This window comes from Amblyomma americanum, chromosome 2 (assembly GCF_052857255.1).
Source record: "Amblyomma americanum isolate KBUSLIRL-KWMA chromosome 2, ASM5285725v1, whole genome shotgun sequence".
Classification (NCBI taxonomy): Eukaryota; Metazoa; Arthropoda; class Arachnida; order Ixodida; family Ixodidae; genus Amblyomma; species Amblyomma americanum.
Window position 1 is genome coordinate 147,962,305 of NC_135498.1, and position 17,521 is coordinate 147,979,825.

Consider the following 17,521-nt stretch of genomic DNA (forward strand, 5'->3'; position numbering starts at 1 on the left):
GATACCTACGAAGCAGTCATGGGCAGTATCGAAGATACATGTATCTTCAATACTATCTTTCGATACATTTTGTGTATCGGTATTAGGTATCGCGTGCTGAAAACTAGAGTATCGGAGTATCGGTATCGAAAATACATTTTTAGTGTATCGTGTATTTTACGATACTCGATACAAAAAATTGGCTGTGGCTTAGACAAGGTTAAGCCAACTCATAAGCTACCACTTCTGGACCGGTGTTTCTGCGCCGTCCGACTGGTGCGTCTTCGCCGCCGCCGCCGCTCACGCGTTCTCGCAGCGCCTTGCGAAAGAACCTGGGACGGCGGCGGCGATAGCGCGGCAGCGGCGAAGGGTAAAACGGTCGCGAGGAGGAGAAGCGGCGACGCTCAGACGCGACGGAGTCAGCGCGCGGCGGCGACGACGGCTGCGGCAGCAGCGGCCAGCTGCGCTCCGCGTGACGTCGCTCGGTTTCGCGCATGCGCAGCTGTGGCTAAAATTGATCACGGCGCACGCCAGACTCGGTGTTGACGAGCCGAGTGAAGCTTTTCGCATAAAAAAATTAAAAAAGCTGTAAAAGCTCTCGCTCTGGCGGTAGAACAAGACGGGCGGCAGCACCGTCGCTGCTTTTTAGCCAACTCCCAAGCTACTACTTCTGGATCGGCGCTTCTGCGCCGTCCGACTGTCCACCGTCCCATTTCAGTGCGACTTCTCGCACGTGTTCCTGGTTTGCGGTATACGCCAGTAGGCCTCGCCGCGTTACGCGCGGATAAGCAGCAGCTATGGCTCACGAACTTCGGTGTGCCATCTTGGATGGAAAATATTTCACTGTCACGTCATCTGATGAGGACAAAGTCAAGGCCAAGTGCTCATTCTGTAAAACAGCAATCAGCGGTGCCTACTCCTCGACTTCGAATTTCAAGCTTCACCTTAAGGTACGTAAACTTTCATAGCTTTATTGTTTTTAGCGCCTTAATATTTGAGATTTTAACTGTCACTTACGGGATGAAAATAGGCGCTGGACATTTCGGCTAAGCAAAAAAAGAAACGATAAAATTACGTCAGATTACGTTGTTTGAAATTTTGTTTTAGCCTCATGAGGTCACTATTCTTTTCATGCAGATACAACTTGCTGGCAGTTAAGTACGAGTTGCACTTCAATCAAAGCTGACTATTCCGTAAACAAGCCTGGCACGGGATCACAGTTCCAAATTAACTAAGCAAGGACGCCCAGGGCATAATACGACGGTGTCTATACGCCGTGAGCAAAACGCCGGTAGCGCCGCCTGTCGCCAACACCGCGAAGTGTAGGCGGGCTCGGCCGGGCGCTGTTCCCGCCAGCGTCTATGCATGTCCACGCGCGTGCGGTCGTTCTTGATTGTAATTAACACTGCTGTCAGCCTTCAGCGATGTCGAGAAACAACTGCTGCGTAGTTGGCTGCTCGAATACCTACAAAAACTCGCCAGGAACGCACTTCTATAAGTTTCCGGTCCTGCCTCACGAGCAAGAGCGACGGCGGCGATGGATCGGGGCTGTACGACGCAGAAGGTGAGAAACCGCGCTATGTTTGCTTCAGCGTTCGATCGTTTTTCTTTTCTTTTTTGTCTTGCTTGAAGCGCTTGACCTTTAGCGAACGCTTCCCCGTTTAAACTTCGCCTCGTCAACAGTTAAAATCGCTAGCGAAGCTGTGATGTGCTCATTGCGCTTAGATGGTTTGAACAAAATGCTCCATGTTAAAAACAAGGTCGCGGTGCCTTTCAAGAATTAAGCATCAACGTGACACCTGTGGGTATTAAAAGCTTTAGATAGGGCGTACAACATTTGTGTTGAATGCTTTTAGCATGACTTCGCGGTAACAGTAACCGCCTGAACTTCGAAACATTTGTTCTGCGGTGAATGCGTAATCTCTCTACCCCGGCTATGTTACGCGTTGTGGTCACAATGAAAGAAGTTGTAAACTCTGTGAGACCTTCGTTTTTTATTAGCCCTTGTAGTAGTTCTAGCATGCGTGGTTCTCTTTTTTGCATGAAATGAATTAATATGTTTTCATGCTGCTTTATTGCGGTTTTGTTTCGCCTCTGAAAGCCTAGCCGCGAAAGAAATGCTTAGGTGCCCGTTTTCTATGCGATGTTAGGGCACGTTAAAGAACCCCAAATGGTTGAAATTATCCAGAGTGTTTCACTGCGGAGTCGCTCACAGCCTGAGTTTTTTGTGACGTTAAACTCGATAAACCATCTCTACTTTGAAAAAAAAAAAATTCAATTTAACATGTGATTTACCAGTAATATTTATTGCTGGCTTTGCATTTGATTTCACTCTGTTAATATTGTGTCATGTGCCCTTTCAACTAATTGCTTAGTTCATGCACCTTTCTGTTATCTAATGGATCTTGTAGAGAGGATGGCAGCCCATGGGAGCCTACGAAAAACACCAGGATCTGCAGCAAACATTTTCTACACGGCGAGAGGTCAAATGATCCGAGAAGTCCTGCATACATTCCCAGCATATTCCCAAGTGTGTACAGATGCCCAAAGCCTGGAAGTTCAAAGAGGTATCAAAGGTAAAAATAAACTTGACAATAGATAATTTCTGCTCCCTTATGGGAGACAACTCGGGTAGAGCTGCAGCGTCATAAATGTGCTTGTTTCTGGTATTTCCACAAAGGCGTGGTATGCAGGAGTAAGTGTATGAAAATGAGACTAACTAAACAACCACTGTCATTTGATGGCACTGGTAGCTTACAATTGCTTGTTGCTTAATTTAAGACAAGTATTTTAATGACAAGATTATTCAGACTTTCTGGCACATTCCATGAAATTGTGTTAAAGAACATAGGTGGTTAAAAATAACTGCTGGATCTCAAAGAACCTATACATACAATCCCTGTCTAGGAGGCAGTACCCGCCAAGATTGTAAATTATTTTACATTCATTTCATCCTCTGCTTTACGTTACTATCAAAGAAATTTCTTGGCAATGTGATGAGGGAATAGGAACTTAATTGCACTTTGTGGTCTGTGTTCAGCTCAGAGGTCTATTTTATCATGCAGGCAGAGGCACAAGGTAAGAAAGGCACAATTTGTGCATACAGAAGAGTGTCCCATGTACTGTGCATAGCTATATATATCAGAACTGCTGTTCCTTGGGGAAAGGCCATTACTATATAAGAGTGGACTTTATGTTTTGTTATGGTTGCAGGTTGCGTGCACGTGAGCAAAAGGAGGACAGCGTTCCTTCGGATAGCCCACCACTTGAGGATGCCATGGATGACTGCAGTATGGAGGTGGAAAAGAGAAGTGTAAATACAATTTCTTTCATAGCTGCAAATGGATGTTTATCTTTAAATGTCAAGAAACGGCAAGAGTCTGTATATGAATTTCCCTTTGTCATTAGTGAGAAAAGCCATTATTACTGCTACACCACAGCTGTCACTTACTCCTGCACCTGAGAGACTAATTTTTTAACCGGTTTCACTGCCGGGCTGCTTTACTGATGCACCTTTGTAGCAGTAATTTCTTGCTGCATCAGAAAACTTTATGCATGAAACAAATGACAATTTTGATGCTGCGTCACTGAATGCTAAATATGAGAAATTGACAGCTGGCGTTCAAGCATTAAGTAATAAGTCTTGCCAAGAACTGATCAAAGTGACGACAAGTATAGCAGGCCTGTAGTCTTCTGTGCTGATTACTTGACTCCATGTTTATTCACATTATGTGATAAACATAAAATCATTTGATTCTTATTTTTGCTGCTGTCACACTGCACCATGGCTGGGGTGCCACACGATGGCATAGGGAACTGCGTTGCTGTGATTTGGTTGACTTGCATTTAAATGGCTCATTACAGAGGTTTTAAAATAACAAGGGTTCCACATTTTATACATTGTACAGGTCGGATTGCAAACAGACCCTTGTGCATGGAAAACAGAACTTGACATGCCAAGCCTGTTCTTTTGCTGCATGCAAGACTGCAATGCTGAGACGCAAGTAAGTGACTGGTTGTTTATCATTGTTGCACACTGCATGATTCTATTTCTGTGTGCAAAAGGTGTGGATTGAAGAGATTTAATTTCAGGCAAAAACAAGTTGCCACATGCACAGAAATTTAAAATTAAGGGCGGCCATATCCCATGGTTTTGATATCTTACTCACCATTTTCTTGACCCGAATTTATATTCTTTTTTTCTGTTTGTATTCCTTCTGTTTCAATTTCCTAATTTCATGGACATATCTACCGTATGTCTCTTGATTCTGCATGCTAGAGGCACACAATTTATTTTTCTTGTTTTTGAAGAATTGTGAAAATTAACAAATGAATTGAATTTCCATTAGGCCGTCCTTCCTATGAAGAAGAGCACCAAGGATGCTTCCTGGGGCACAACAACAGAGCTGAAAGACACTGCATGTGACCCGATGAATGTAGTGGTGTCGAACTCGGACACTCCAAATTTTCAAGGCTATGAGACACTTGCAGCTTGTAGCGAAGACAAGGCTGGAGACATACTCAAATCGATTGGAGGCATTTCAGTCCCAGTCTTTGAAAAGCTACGAGGAATAGTTATTGAATCTTTTAAAGCACGCAGATCTGAGGAGATAGTTAGTGCTTCAAACAAACTTCTCCTGTTTTTAATGAAGCTAAAACTAAATCTATCATACTGTTCTCTGGCAGTATTATTTGGTGTTCACAGGACCACCTGTTCTAGGTATTTCTTTTCCATGCTGAATGTTTTGCACGAAAAGTTGAGGCCCCTTATATATTGGCCCTCACGATCGACTAATCAGATGATGATGCCAGAAAGCTTTAAGCCGCATTTTGCAGACTGTCAGGTCATTATTGACTGCACAGAGGTTGCTTGTGCGGCACAAACACTGTGCATGAACGCGTTCTAATGTATTCAAATTATAAAGGGTGCTTTACTGTCAAGTTTTTAGTAGGCATCACACCAAGCGGCATCATAAGCTTTCTTTCAAGGCCTTATGGTGGTCGTGCCACAGATTCATTTATCACCTCAGACTGTGGAATTTTGCACCTTTTAAAGCCTGGGGATCTTGTGCTGGCTGATAAAGGGTTTCCTCAGATAAGAAGCATGCTGGCAGAGCATGGTGTAAAATTCCAAATGCCAGTTTTTGCCCGCCCTAATCAGCCATTTACCCGAGAAGAGGTGAATACCACATACACTGTTGCAAGTGCTCGGATTCATGTAGAGAGGTCCATCCAACGGATAAAAATAAACAGAATTTTGTCTGATAAGCTTTCCTCAGACCTTGTTCCTCATGTCGGAAAAATAATAGACATGTGCGGGGTGCTTGCGTCGAGAACCCTGCGCCTCCCTACGGTCCGCGCGCCTCAAGCCACGCCCCCCGCGATCTCAGTCAGCTCCAACGCCCAGTCGAGTGCGCATCGGCGCTCTGCTCTCGGCACGGCCTCCCTTCCCTGCTCGACTACGAAATTGCGACTTCGCCTCGGCGAGCACGTACCCCTCTATTTCTACTCTCTTTCCTTTACCTTCCCCCTCCCCCAGCGCGGCGCAGCGACCATTTCCTCCTTCCAGAGAGAAATTAGTGCATGCGTCGCGTGGCCCCAACTTTCTATTTTTTCCTTCCTTCCTTCAATAACATCCACCCCCCCCCCCCCCCCCCTAGAGTGGCAGTGCTCGCTTCCCCAAAATAGGGGAAGCATTGAAATCCCCCACTACCAGATATGGCTCTCGAAGTTCATCTATCAGGTCTTGTAGATCATGGACTGCTAATGTAAAATGTGGAGGAATGTATACGGCACAGATTGTTAGTGTTTTGTAGCTGACGATGCTGAATGCAACCGCCTCAAGTTTTGTTTTGAGTTTGATTTCTTGAGCAGGGACGCCGCTTTCAACGACAATTGCGATGCCACCCGAGAGTCGATTTCCCTGCTCACGATTGTGTCTAATAGTTTTATAATGTTTCATGATATGCACATGTTGTGGACCACGATTGGTCTCCTGAAGACATAAAACTATGGCAACATTGACCCTAAAATATGTGTTATGTCACTGTAATTCCACATAAGTCCTCTATAGTTCCACTGAATTAAAAAAGCCATGTTTGTTTTTGAGAGGGAATGATAGGGGATTTACTTATGTGGTGGGCCCGTTATCAGGGCTTTGTCATTTTTTTGCGCAAGAGAGCTGTTCCGCCGCTGCAAAGCGGGCGGATTGGGGGTTACATCCATCACCTCGCCAGAGGTGCTGGGGGACTGCGGAGAAGCCGCAGTTGTGTTAGTTTCAGGCCTCCCTCGACGGGGGAAATCCTACGGGATGCCGACCCATGGACCGGCGCTCCCTGCTTTGGCAATGGCAGGGCAGCTTTCGCTGACCCTGCCTGGGGCGTGGATGGCCCTGCCATAGGCTCTGTGAACCTGCGTGACAAGGAGCACTATGTCGAACAAGAATCGCGTGCGTTTTGGTATCAATTTAGACCTCGAACTTCTTGCCTATGTGCGGAGTGAGAACCCGTTTCAAGACGCGATGCAATGGGCAAATATTGCATCAAAAATGCAAGATATTGCAGGAAGATCGTACACTGTCACTGTTCACGCCGTTCGTGACCAAATGGAGCTTCTGCTGGGGCACTACGCGCCCAACGACAGAGCAAGTCTGAATAAGTGAGTTTGCTACCATGTTGCACTGAGTATGCTGAATATAGTTTACATGTATCTGTGATAGATTTTCAGGTCGGCAACAGAGGAGCAGTATCAAGCGCGCGAGATCTTGCTGTAGGAGGTGCTCTATCTCGCAAAGGAGCACGGAGTGAAACTCCGGGCTCGCCGTAAGGCATATCCTGCCCCTGCCGCAACACCTCGCGAGGCGAACTGCGCCCCAGCAGTGCAGAATTCTCCCGCGCAAGCCCGAGACACATATGCCGCGGCCCACTTCAATGGGAGCGCCGGTGACGGTGGGTATACCGCATGCAGTGTCCACTGACGATTTTGCCTTTTAAGTCAGTCTTTCATTTGATTCAGCATCTGCTACGTCAGTACCCTATGTTCCCCTTGTCAACAGCGCATTGCAAAAAACGCCGACGCAGCATATGTCAAGCGTGACGCTCAAAGAACCGACCACGTGCAACTTCCTTTAGCCATAAACAGAACTCAACCTTACTATACAGGAGCTAATGAATGTACCTTTAGAGTCATAAGTAAACGCCTTAAAAATAATGTGTTCCAAGTCACATATGCAGCTTGTGATTTCTTGAAATGACAGTTTTCCGGACAGAAAGGGCCCCTCAGCTTTTTTCTTCATGTCCACTCATCAAAACATGATCTGGGGAGTGCCAGTTTCACTGCCTAAATCGCATTCAATCTTTGTCTGTTGAGATTTTTCTGATACAAGTAGAACGCTAAATTTCAATTTCAAGAGAAAGCTGACAGTATGAATGAATGCATAAAATAGGCATGCATGATACATTATTGGTACATCTAAATATTTCTAGCTTTTCACGCATCTTTTTGTTTGGATGTTTCTGCAGAGCACTTGGAAGGTTAAATAACACAATATGACTGTTCATTTACTCAGCGACCGTCACTGTACTTTCTCACTCGCAATGAACAACAATTTCAGCCTACCTCAACAGGTGGGCTGAAACTAGCAGCGATAAGTGGAATATGGTATAGGAATCACTGGACAGCGGCTGCAGCTGTGCCTCATCTTTCTTATGTACGTTTATTGCAGGTGACGATCAAAGCCAAAGCACGTCCCAGGCGTTCAACCAGATTCTGAATAGCAACTTGAAGGACCGTGACACCGAAGACGCACTTCACAATCTGGATCATCAGACTGGGACGGTGCAGCTGCCAGGCCTCTCTGCCAGCCCTGCCCATCAATATACAGGGCAGGCTGAAGCAAAAGCTCCTGCACCGCGTCCAGCTGTACGGGGTGAGTTAGTCAGTGATACGTGCTGTCGAGTAACACAGATGACCAGATCTGAATGCACCTTCAGTTTTTATGGCTTGTTTTATTTACATCCAGTAAAATTCCTTATTACAGCTACACTACTTTCACAACATATTTGTCACATTGCAATTGTAATAGACTGCTTTTCTCCACAGGAAAAAAACGGCAGGAGCAATCCGCCAATAATGAATTTTTGGAGAAGAGGCTGCGACATGAGCACGCAATGAAAGAAAAAGATTTTCTTCTGGAATCCAGACGGCTAGCCCTTGAACAACAAAAACTTGCTTGGGAAAAAGAAAAGACGCTTGCAGAACTCAACCTAAAGCGGCAAGAGCTCAATCTCTTGGCTGATGAGTGTGCTGAGGCAAGGAGGCTGGATGCCAGGGACAAGCAGCACAAACAAGAAAGGCCGAAGAGCATCGTACAGCTGCAGCTCAACAGCAAGCAGTGTTGAAAATTATGGAAAAAGTGCTCGGCAAAATAAATAAAATAGAATGAATTTATATTTTTACAAAAAAATGACTGAAAACATTCATTTGCATGGAATTATAAAGAAAATGAGCATCCTGTATCTACACAAGCTCAGCTGCATGTTCTGGTTCTTAGCACAATGGCATGAGAGAAAGAGAGAAACCTTTTAATGAAAAGGCAAGAGAATTTAGCAGATGTGTAAAAATCGCTGGCATGCTACTCTGTGCGGGGAAGGGAATTTGGAAGGTAAAGACAGAGGGAGAGGAGTGCAAGAAAGGTTAAATTAGTGAAAGAAAGAAGGGGGGAGGGGGAGAACATAAAATGTGGCCATTAAATGCCTACTAAGGATCATCGGCGAAAAATGGTGTAACATATGAAATGATGAGGTGCAAAGTTTGATAAATGGCCTAACAAAGTTCTGCGAGAAAAATGCATGAGAGCAACATGCTATATGAAATCGGAGATTGTCGAGATGTCCAACTTCCTTTAAATATGCAAACGAAAAGTTCATTGCATGTCTCAGTTGTCTAGGGCAGGCTAAGGGACCTGAAACACTGTCCATTGTTAGAGGCACTGGGGGGAGCTTTTCCAGGCACTGCTCATAGTATGCACGCTCGTCAGCAAACGCAGGGCTGTCAAGGAAAACGGCTGTCGGTATGCACCCAGCATGAAGGTACTCTTCCATTGATGAGACGAGGGCAATTATCAGTCGCAGACCTGTTTCGACGGAACCGGTTCATTTTTTGGGGGTACTCATTACGGCTTTCAAGAAACCAGGTGATGCGTTTGCAGATCATTCGCTCCATTAGCTTACCTACGCAGCTCAGTAGAGCGATGGGCCGGAAGGATGTGCAGCTTGTTGGCTGCTTACAAGGTTTCAAAACAGGCACAATTTTTGCCAGCTTCCATTCTGTGGGGATCTCACCATTCATCCAGGAAGAATTGTAATATTCCAAGAGTCGAAGACGGGGTTCCAAGATAACTGCTCTACGACGTACCTCTCTGATCTTGCCACCATTTTCAGGAATGTAAGCCGCCTTGCTAAGATGACGCCTTGGTCGCGTAGGTACTCTTGTAGGTCTTCATTTCAGCACGTGATTGGCACATCTTGTATTTTTGCATAATTAGCCATGTATGAGTAAAGTACAAGGGCCTCCACAACTACTCCAGCCAATGTAGTGACTGCAAGCAGGCGATTGGCAGCTTGTAGTGTTGACACTGTAACCATGAGGCTTCCATCCTTGTTAATTCGATAGTTTCTTTAGCCGACAATGGCATGAAATTGTCTCTCAGTAGGTGTGATGACAATTTAGATACCCATGCAAAGAAGGGAGGCTCAGTGCAAAAAATAATATGCCACCTGGCTGCCGTATAGGCATGTATGACAGTTGGACAGAATAGTTCCTGCCTTGTACATCTCAGCAACTTGTTGTCGAATGAGTTTTTGGTTTTTTTTTTAAAGTCCAAAAATGCAAACTCTGCTACAAATTTACCAAATCCCCACTCTACAGCTTATACACGGCTGCAGTACAAACAGGCAAAACAAACAGTGCAGTACAAACAGGCAAAAAAAAAAAACGGTGACTTACGTCTGCGAATTCCTGGAGGCAGGTAGTTGTCAGCCACAGGTGATTATTGCAGTCGGTCAGCAAATGTCGAAAAGTCTTTGCGATATGACTGATTACTTGTGACGCCACGCTAGACATAACGGACGGATGCAGCCCGAATATCCGCTGTAGGTCACACCACCTGTTTGGATATGCCAGGCGTCGAAGCGCAAGACACAGCACATCGCGGCCTGGCATGACCACTCGCTGTGCACTTACACACTGTTCCAGCATGGACAATGCCCTCACTAAATCGTCTACATCCTCCTTCTTGAATCTAAACTGCTGCTTGAATAGCAAGCTGTTGATTCTATCAATATCTAGGCGCCCGTGCCGCGAACGATACTTCAAGAGCTCATGCTCCCTCTGGCCCCTCATGTCGTACTCAATGTCTTCTAATGAATAATCACCTTTTAGAAGCCATCGGTCTTTCCTTGATAACATGAGGTCGTCGATTTCCTCCCACGTCAACATCGACGCGACATGATGGTTATACAGGATGCTAGAAGGCATCCTGAGTGGGTCAATCACATCGGACTCGAATCGCTCAAATTAAACGTGCTCACTGCGTAGCGGCGGAACAACAGAACTTCCAGGTCGTCGGCTACAGCCGCGCCTTTGGCACGGCTCCAATCAACTGGACTAAGCAGAATTAATTTTATTTATTTGTACTAGATGGCGCGGAATAACACAGCGCATTTTTTGAACCTGTAAGGTAGATCCACGCAGTCGCTGTTACCCGCAGTTAGCGTATGCCCAGCTAAAACTATACTTCGGAGCGGACAGCGCAGCGCACACAGCGCCGTAGCGCTTTGCGTAAGCTTTGCTAAAACTGTCTATTCACGACTTTGTGGCCGACCTGCAGGGCATGACCATATTTTCCAAGACTGACCTGGTGAAGGCCTACCATCAGATCCCTGTGGAGCCTGCAAACATCCCTAAGACTGCCAATGTAACACAGTTTGGCCTCTTCGAGTACGTCCGTATGCCCTTTCGTCACCGAAACACTGCTAGCACATTCCAACTCTTCATCAACGAGGTCACTAGAGGCCTGCGTTTTGTGTTCGCATGTCTCGATGATCTGCTGGTTGCCAGTTTCTCATCAGAACACGCTGAACACCTGCGCCTGCTCTTTTCACGCCTCGAAGAGCATGGTCTTGTCATCAATCCGGCCAAATGCGTCTTTGGCGTCAATGTGATCGAGTTCCTTGGCCATCACGTCAGAGCGCAGAGAATTCGCCCTTTGGAGAGCGAGGTGCACGTCATCTGCGACTTTCCTCGCCCCAAGTCTCTTTGCAAGCTATGCGAGTTCCTCGACCTCCTGAACTTCCACCAACGTTTCTTGCCTTTAACCCATTAAGGACCAGCGTGCCCATATGGTCACGCTAGTATGCAAGAAGCATTTCGATTTATACAGATTCAAAAACCCGCGCCAAAATCTCCTCCTATACACCGTTTGAAAGCTTAGTGTTTACTTTATTGGTCGCCAGGTGTCACAAGCTGTCCATGTTTTGTGTCAGCTGCTCCAAAAGGCGGGAAATAGTGTTCTTGTGAGAGGTGCGTCGCCATGCAACGCTCCCGTGGGTAAGTGTGTTTTTTGCACTGTTCCTCTAGGCAATAGGAGGATGCACTTACCTCCGTGTAGCCCTTTGAATATGCGACCACCGGTGAGCGTTTTAGAGGGATTGATGTTTGTTTTATAAACGAAAGAGCGCATGTTTTGCTGCATTACCATATGGTCACGCTGGGCCTTAGGGCTCCGTAAATTTTTTATTTTTCATATCTGCATTCTTTTCACTCGCACTGTGGCAAGGTTGTTCCCGCAATACTCATTTAATGCATTATTGTCTAAATAGGTTGACGTTGGAAGAAATAGCAAAGATACTCGAAGAAGAAGATGACGACGTGTCAGCAATTTACATAGAACCACCAGAAGCTAGCACATATTTGGATGAGGACTCCGCAGATGAGGACTCTGGCGGGCTCATTGACAATCTAAGTGGGAGGCAGCTGAGAGCCGGAGCCGAAACTGTTTTCACGGACGGACGCCGCATTGGTGGATGTGATTCCGACGACGACGACCATGGCGGGCAAGGCGACGGAGCATCGAACACCTCGTCACCTGCGGGTGATGCAGGCGTTTCTGCGAAATTACCTCTGACTTCGAAGTGGAAGAAGGGGGATCTTCAAAAGAGTCCTGCCATATTTCCCGACCCAAACTTTTCCTCTTAAAGGGACTTTTCCGCTGTGGAATTGTTCGAACTCTTTTTCAATGAAGCCGTAGTGGAGCTGCTCGTTGAGCAAACACGAAAATACGCGCTATTTTTGAATATGCCTGATCCGGAGGTCACCACAGAAGAAATGAGATGCTTTATCGGAGTCCTCGTCCTGTCCGGCTATACCCGCTTGCCAGGAAAAAAGTGCTACTGGGATAGCGGCACGGACATGCGCAACACAATGGTCTACAACGCCATGCGAAGAAACCGCTTCATACAGATAATGAGGTTTCTGCACTGTGCGGACAACACGAGCCTGACACTCAGCGACAAGTTAACAAAGTTGCGCCCATTGATGACACTGTTGAAAGTGAGGTTTCTGAAGCACTTTCAGCCTGTGCGTCACTTGAGCTATGACGAAAGTATGATTGAGTACCACGGTCGCCATGGCTGTAAACAGTTCATACGTGGAAAGCCAATTCGCTTCGGATATAAAGTTTGGTGTCTAAATGCCAAGAATGGCTACCTTGTAAACTTTGAAGTGTATCAAGGCAAGCAGGGGAACCCAGGGAGGTCTGCAAAATATGAAAAGGACTTTGGGAAAGCTGCGGCGCCACTTCTTCAAATGGTGGATGAACTCCCGGCAGAAGCTCACCATCTTCCATTCTTTTTCTATTTTGACAATTTATTCACGAGCATCCCTCTACTTAGGCATCTCAAGGGACAGGGCTACGAAGGTACAGGCACAGTGAGGCAGAACCGTGTTCCGAAAGAGTGCCCTATCGCTCGACCGGATTTCGTGAAGCGCCAACCTCGCGGACACGAAGAGCACGTGTTGAGCGACGATGGAATAATCGTTGTCCGCTGGATGGACAATTCTGTAGTAACCATCGCGAGCACCATACACGGTGTAGAGCCAGTGTCTTCTGCAGACAGGTACTCCCGTGCTAAGAAGAAAAGAATCAAAGTACCCCGTCCAAACACTTTCGCTCAATACAACAGCTTTATGGGAGGTACAGACCAGATGGATGCGAACGTAGGTGCCTACAGGGTCGGAATCCGTGGCAAGAAATGGTGGTGGCCGATCTTCACATGGCTTTGCGATGTGTCAATCAGCAATGCTTGGGCACTTATTCGTAGCACAGGGTCCAACGTCACTCAGCTTGAGTTCCGTAGGCAAATCGCACAAAGTTATCTGATGCGATGGGACAATAAACCGAAAGGACCTGGTCGACGAAGAACCCCGAAGACTGGTGACGTCTTGACTGGTGCGCGGTATGACCAAGTGGTCCACTTTGTTGCACCGGTTCCCAATAGCAAGAGAAGATGCGCTGGGGACAATTGCAACAGCGCGATGCGCACACAATGCTCAAAGTGTGACATTGGCATGTGTATCCCATGCTTTAAACCGTACCACACTAAATAAGTGGCCAAATATTCACTTAGTATGTTTTTTGTCATTTCTCGCCACTTGAAATAAACATTTGTTACTCCGTGCACTTTTCTGTAACATAAGGGCCCAGCGTGACCATATGGTCACGGGCTATATTTTCTAAGCTAATAACACAATAGCGATAGTTTTTTGCATGGGTCTTATGTCTATGGAATTAAGTTCAAATATAACATTTTTTTCAAGAAAACCGAAAAAAAAAAAGAAACCGGTCCTTAATGGGTTAGAGAAGATCTTCAGTGCACAGCAGCCGAAATGGTCTAAGGTACTACAGTCCGTTTGCCAGACGAGTTCTTCGTTTCGGCCCACAACGAGAACATCTCTCCACATGCCTACGTCAAACAACTACGCCTGCAGCCCGTCCCCAAACATCCATCGACTCACAAAGTCTTCGTGAGCAGAGACCTCGCTATGTCCACGCATGTCTTTGTGTGTCGCGACATCATCAAGCCTTCGTCACCCCTCCCTACGATGGCACTTATCCCGTCCTGCAGCGAGGTGATAAAACTCTGAAGCTGTCCGTCGATGGACGAGAAGAAATCGTTGCCATCGACCGCGTGAAACTCGCTTACATCGCGCATGTTTCCCTTTCAACCCGCCCACATGAAATCTCAAGCCCCAGTTCTTCCACTGAGTCGGTCCGGGGCCGTCAGCAAGAATGTCTTATGGGTGCCGTGCTGTTGACTGCCATTCTCCTTCCTCTCTGAAAGGGGGGGAGCCCTGTAGCGGCACTATCACCATCAGCAGTGCTGCGCCGCCTCAGCTCGTGACATGCGCTCATGCTAGCTACGTGAGGCCACGTGCGGAGTAGAATAAAGACAGTTGATTCCTGGTTCCCAGCCTGTTCGCTTCGTCCACGTCGCACTCAGTTAATTTGCAAGGGACTAAGTCTCTGTCCCTCTACACACGTGTTGTGGTGACTGGTTTGAATAAATTGATGCATGTGTATGTGTCATGTATCGATATATGTCATGTGATCTGAATAAAGAATCGATTGACTGGTATGCTAAATAGTTCGAAATTAGAGCTTATTGATAATGGTGAAAAAGCATACAATGCGTATAGGATATAAGAAATGTGTAGCCTGTCTTGTGATACGTGTATGGTAATTAGTGCTAACTGGGTGTACTAACTGGGGGATGATTAAGATGCAATGTGCGATGCAAAATCATGTGACATGGGCAGAGGATCGGAAAGTAGAATGCCGCCGCATGGGCCGCCAAGTAGGCCGCCACGTGGTGATGTGACGAGCATTCTGATAAACTCAACATGCGGTGTTTGTGAAATCGTCAACATCTGAACCAGGAGTGGCATCAGCAGCCAAGTGGCTTGCCATACAGTGGTATGATAGTTCAACATTAGGCCATGTCTCACGGGAGGAGTGGAAAGTTTTCACTTGTCACAGAGGTTGTCAAGGGATGCTGCAATCCCTGACACCATCCTTCGTCCTTGGGGAAAGCAAGCAGTGCTTGCCAGATGCAGATGGCCGCCGAGGGGCACTGATGTGTTCAAACGCCTATGCACACGTTGGACAGCAGCTAGTTCGGCATCAACTGTCCAATCGTGAATGTGCTCATCAATGCAGACACAACCACTCAAATTCTGCCCCGAGATGTCGAAGAAGGTCAAGCCGTGTGTGTCCACATCAAGCGCTGGGTAGTACATAAGGGTGTGTACATTCATGGTATGGTGAAGAAGGCTGAGCTGCTATCCTGGCTTGTGTTTCTGGAGAAATCTATGTTGTATCTGTACTGCGGCATCCAGATCAGTCAAAAAAAAGTCGACAAAGTGTGCAACAATCTGGCAGAGCGAAGCAACGAGAATGCCAAATTTGTGGACAACCCCTGAGAGCAGCACTATCCTATGGAGGCAGCTTTGGTCATGTCACTTGGTCAGCAGACAGTCGTGGTCGACAACAGCAACGTCAATGGCGCCTAGAGAAGGAAGAACACCCTTCAGCAGCATGTACTGGAAGCACACGGAGAAGCTGTTGTTCCCCCAGATCTACCTCGGTGAGCCCTGGAAGGTCAAGTCAGATATAAAGCCCATCATGCACACCAAAGAGTCAAGCAAACATCGGTGAACCGATCGATGGGGTGCGACAGCTCACCACGTGCTCTACTTAGCTGCCAAAGTAATGTGTTCAACTGTGAATATCTTCTTCACGTACACTCCTGGCCCGGGTGTCATCACCAAGATGCAGTTGGACGACCAAGAGTTTGTCGAGAACGTGGTGCATCATGACATGACGCTTATGAACGGAGTACCAAACATGGTCCAATACTGGCACCAACGCAAACAGGACGTGTTCACCACGATCCGCCAGCTCGGTAAGCCGAATAAGTTCCCCCGAAGTTCACTGGGACGGATCGATGAAGCTCTAGTAACACCCATTCCATCTGCAAGTGCCATTCGAGCAGCTTTGTCTCTGCAAAAGTCCATGCTCGTGAGTGATCACCTGAAGGTGAGCTCGGTGTACTCTGATCACCTAGTACGGGTGATAATGCAGATTCTGCAGCAGTAAACTGTGTCGCCATTTGACTCCTATGGCATCAAACAGCACTTCAACATTAAGTTTCAGTAGTGGGGCAGTCCTCACGTGTATTTGCTGCTTTGGTTGGAGAATGTGCCCAATGGAGAGCTGGGCCCCACCATGCCCGAAACAGTTCGTGTGGCCGAGAACTTGATCTCCCTGGATGCTGAAAGCATTCAAAAGCCAGGATACCAGACGCATCAGCATATTCAGCATCAGCACGTTTCAAGAACAGAAGGCTGAAATGCAGCTTCAATGCAGCCTTCTGGCCCACAGAACAAACTCGTCATTATTCTGCTCCCGCCTACCTACACCAAGAAGGGGAAGAAGGCCAGAGAAAGCTCAAGCATTGATATATGATTCGTGAAGCTCCAGAGACCTCTGTATGAGTTGAATGAGTATGTGTCGCACTATCATGACATTGCAAATGTTAACAAGTACATCGAGATTGCATGCCCGAATCTGATCCTGAAACAGGACTGTGACCAAGTGAAGTACAACTTCTACAAGCACTTTTACCCATGCATAGCTGTCGTGCGCGGCTGGCTTGGACACATCTGGAGCCTCAAGTAATCACGTACGGAACGCCGCCTGTATGTGGACAAGAGTGCGTACGCTGTGATCCATTTCCTTTTGACTCCACATGGAACTAACGAGTCAAGCGGACGGCGACGGAGGGGAGTTCGGGGTGCGCAGATGACCCAGCTTGGCCGGGCCCCATTGTTCGCAGCCCGCTCCGAGAAGCAGCAACGAAGGCGCGTCGCCTTTCATCCCAACCGCGGCGACGCTGCCCAAGGCCATTACCCGGGCGGCGGTCGTTCAGTGTGTGGCTAGGAGGCAATTTTGAAGACGCGTTCCTCATGTTCACTGTGAGCGCTTATCAGCTCCATATGACTGCCAGGCACTTCCTGTGCACGTGAGGCATCAGGAAGAATTGGGGAGCGGCGGCGCCTTAAGTGGCACGGCTTTCGACAATCTGTGCGGCCCTCGCATGCTCTTTAAGCGAGTAATCATGCCGCCCCGCGGGGGAGGATGGAGTGATCCGAGAGGGGAATTGTTAGTATTCGTGACAGTGACCTGTCCCCTCTCCCCAATCTTTGATTGGGCGTGTTTTACGCTCCTCTGTCTCTTTTTCAATGTGTTTTCCTCTCCCATGTGTTTTATTGGATGTGTTTTCCTTTCCCCGGTCCTTGATTGGATGCGTGCTTGTGTTTTGACCTAATTGGTTGGTGTCCCCACTGAGGGCGGGGACTTAGGGATTAAAAGAAGACGTTTTGGTGGGACCGGGGGTTGATTTCGTCTGGTCACTCTGCGGATCAA

At 47.2% G+C, this 17,521-nt stretch overlaps 3 protein-coding genes across 7 annotated transcripts in view; 2 read left to right on the plus strand and 1 right to left on the minus strand.

The window, feature by feature from the left end:
* Positions 1–17,521, minus strand: part of LOC144121887 (uncharacterized) — a 182,157-nt gene that overhangs the window by 63,994 nt on the left and 100,642 nt on the right. The gene's annotated exons all lie outside the window — the stretch shown is intronic.
* On the plus strand, positions 750–5,478 carry LOC144121883 (THAP domain-containing protein 1-like). Of its 2 annotated transcripts, XM_077655306.1 has the most exons (5): positions 750–1,543; positions 2,391–2,555; positions 3,193–3,292; positions 3,888–3,983; positions 4,329–5,478. In XM_077655306.1, exons 2-5 carry the CDS (start codon positions 2,396–2,398, stop codon positions 4,342–4,344), a joined length of 372 nt encoding a protein of 123 aa, XP_077511432.1. In that variant the 5' UTR covers positions 750–1,543; positions 2,391–2,395; the 3' UTR covers positions 4,345–5,478. The 2 variants fall into 2 exon arrangements, with proteins under 2 accessions (XP_077511432.1, XP_077511431.1); XM_077655305.1 differs by lacking the exon at positions 4,329–5,478 and having other exon boundaries at positions 3,888–4,310.
* On the plus strand, positions 6,584–9,401 carry LOC144119027 (uncharacterized). Its single transcript, XM_077651769.1, has 4 exons — positions 6,584–6,622; positions 6,773–6,926; positions 7,703–7,906; positions 8,080–9,401. The coding sequence occupies exons 1-4, from the start codon at positions 6,584–6,586 to the stop codon at positions 8,376–8,378; spliced, it is 696 nt and encodes a 231-aa protein (XP_077507895.1). The 3' UTR covers positions 8,379–9,401.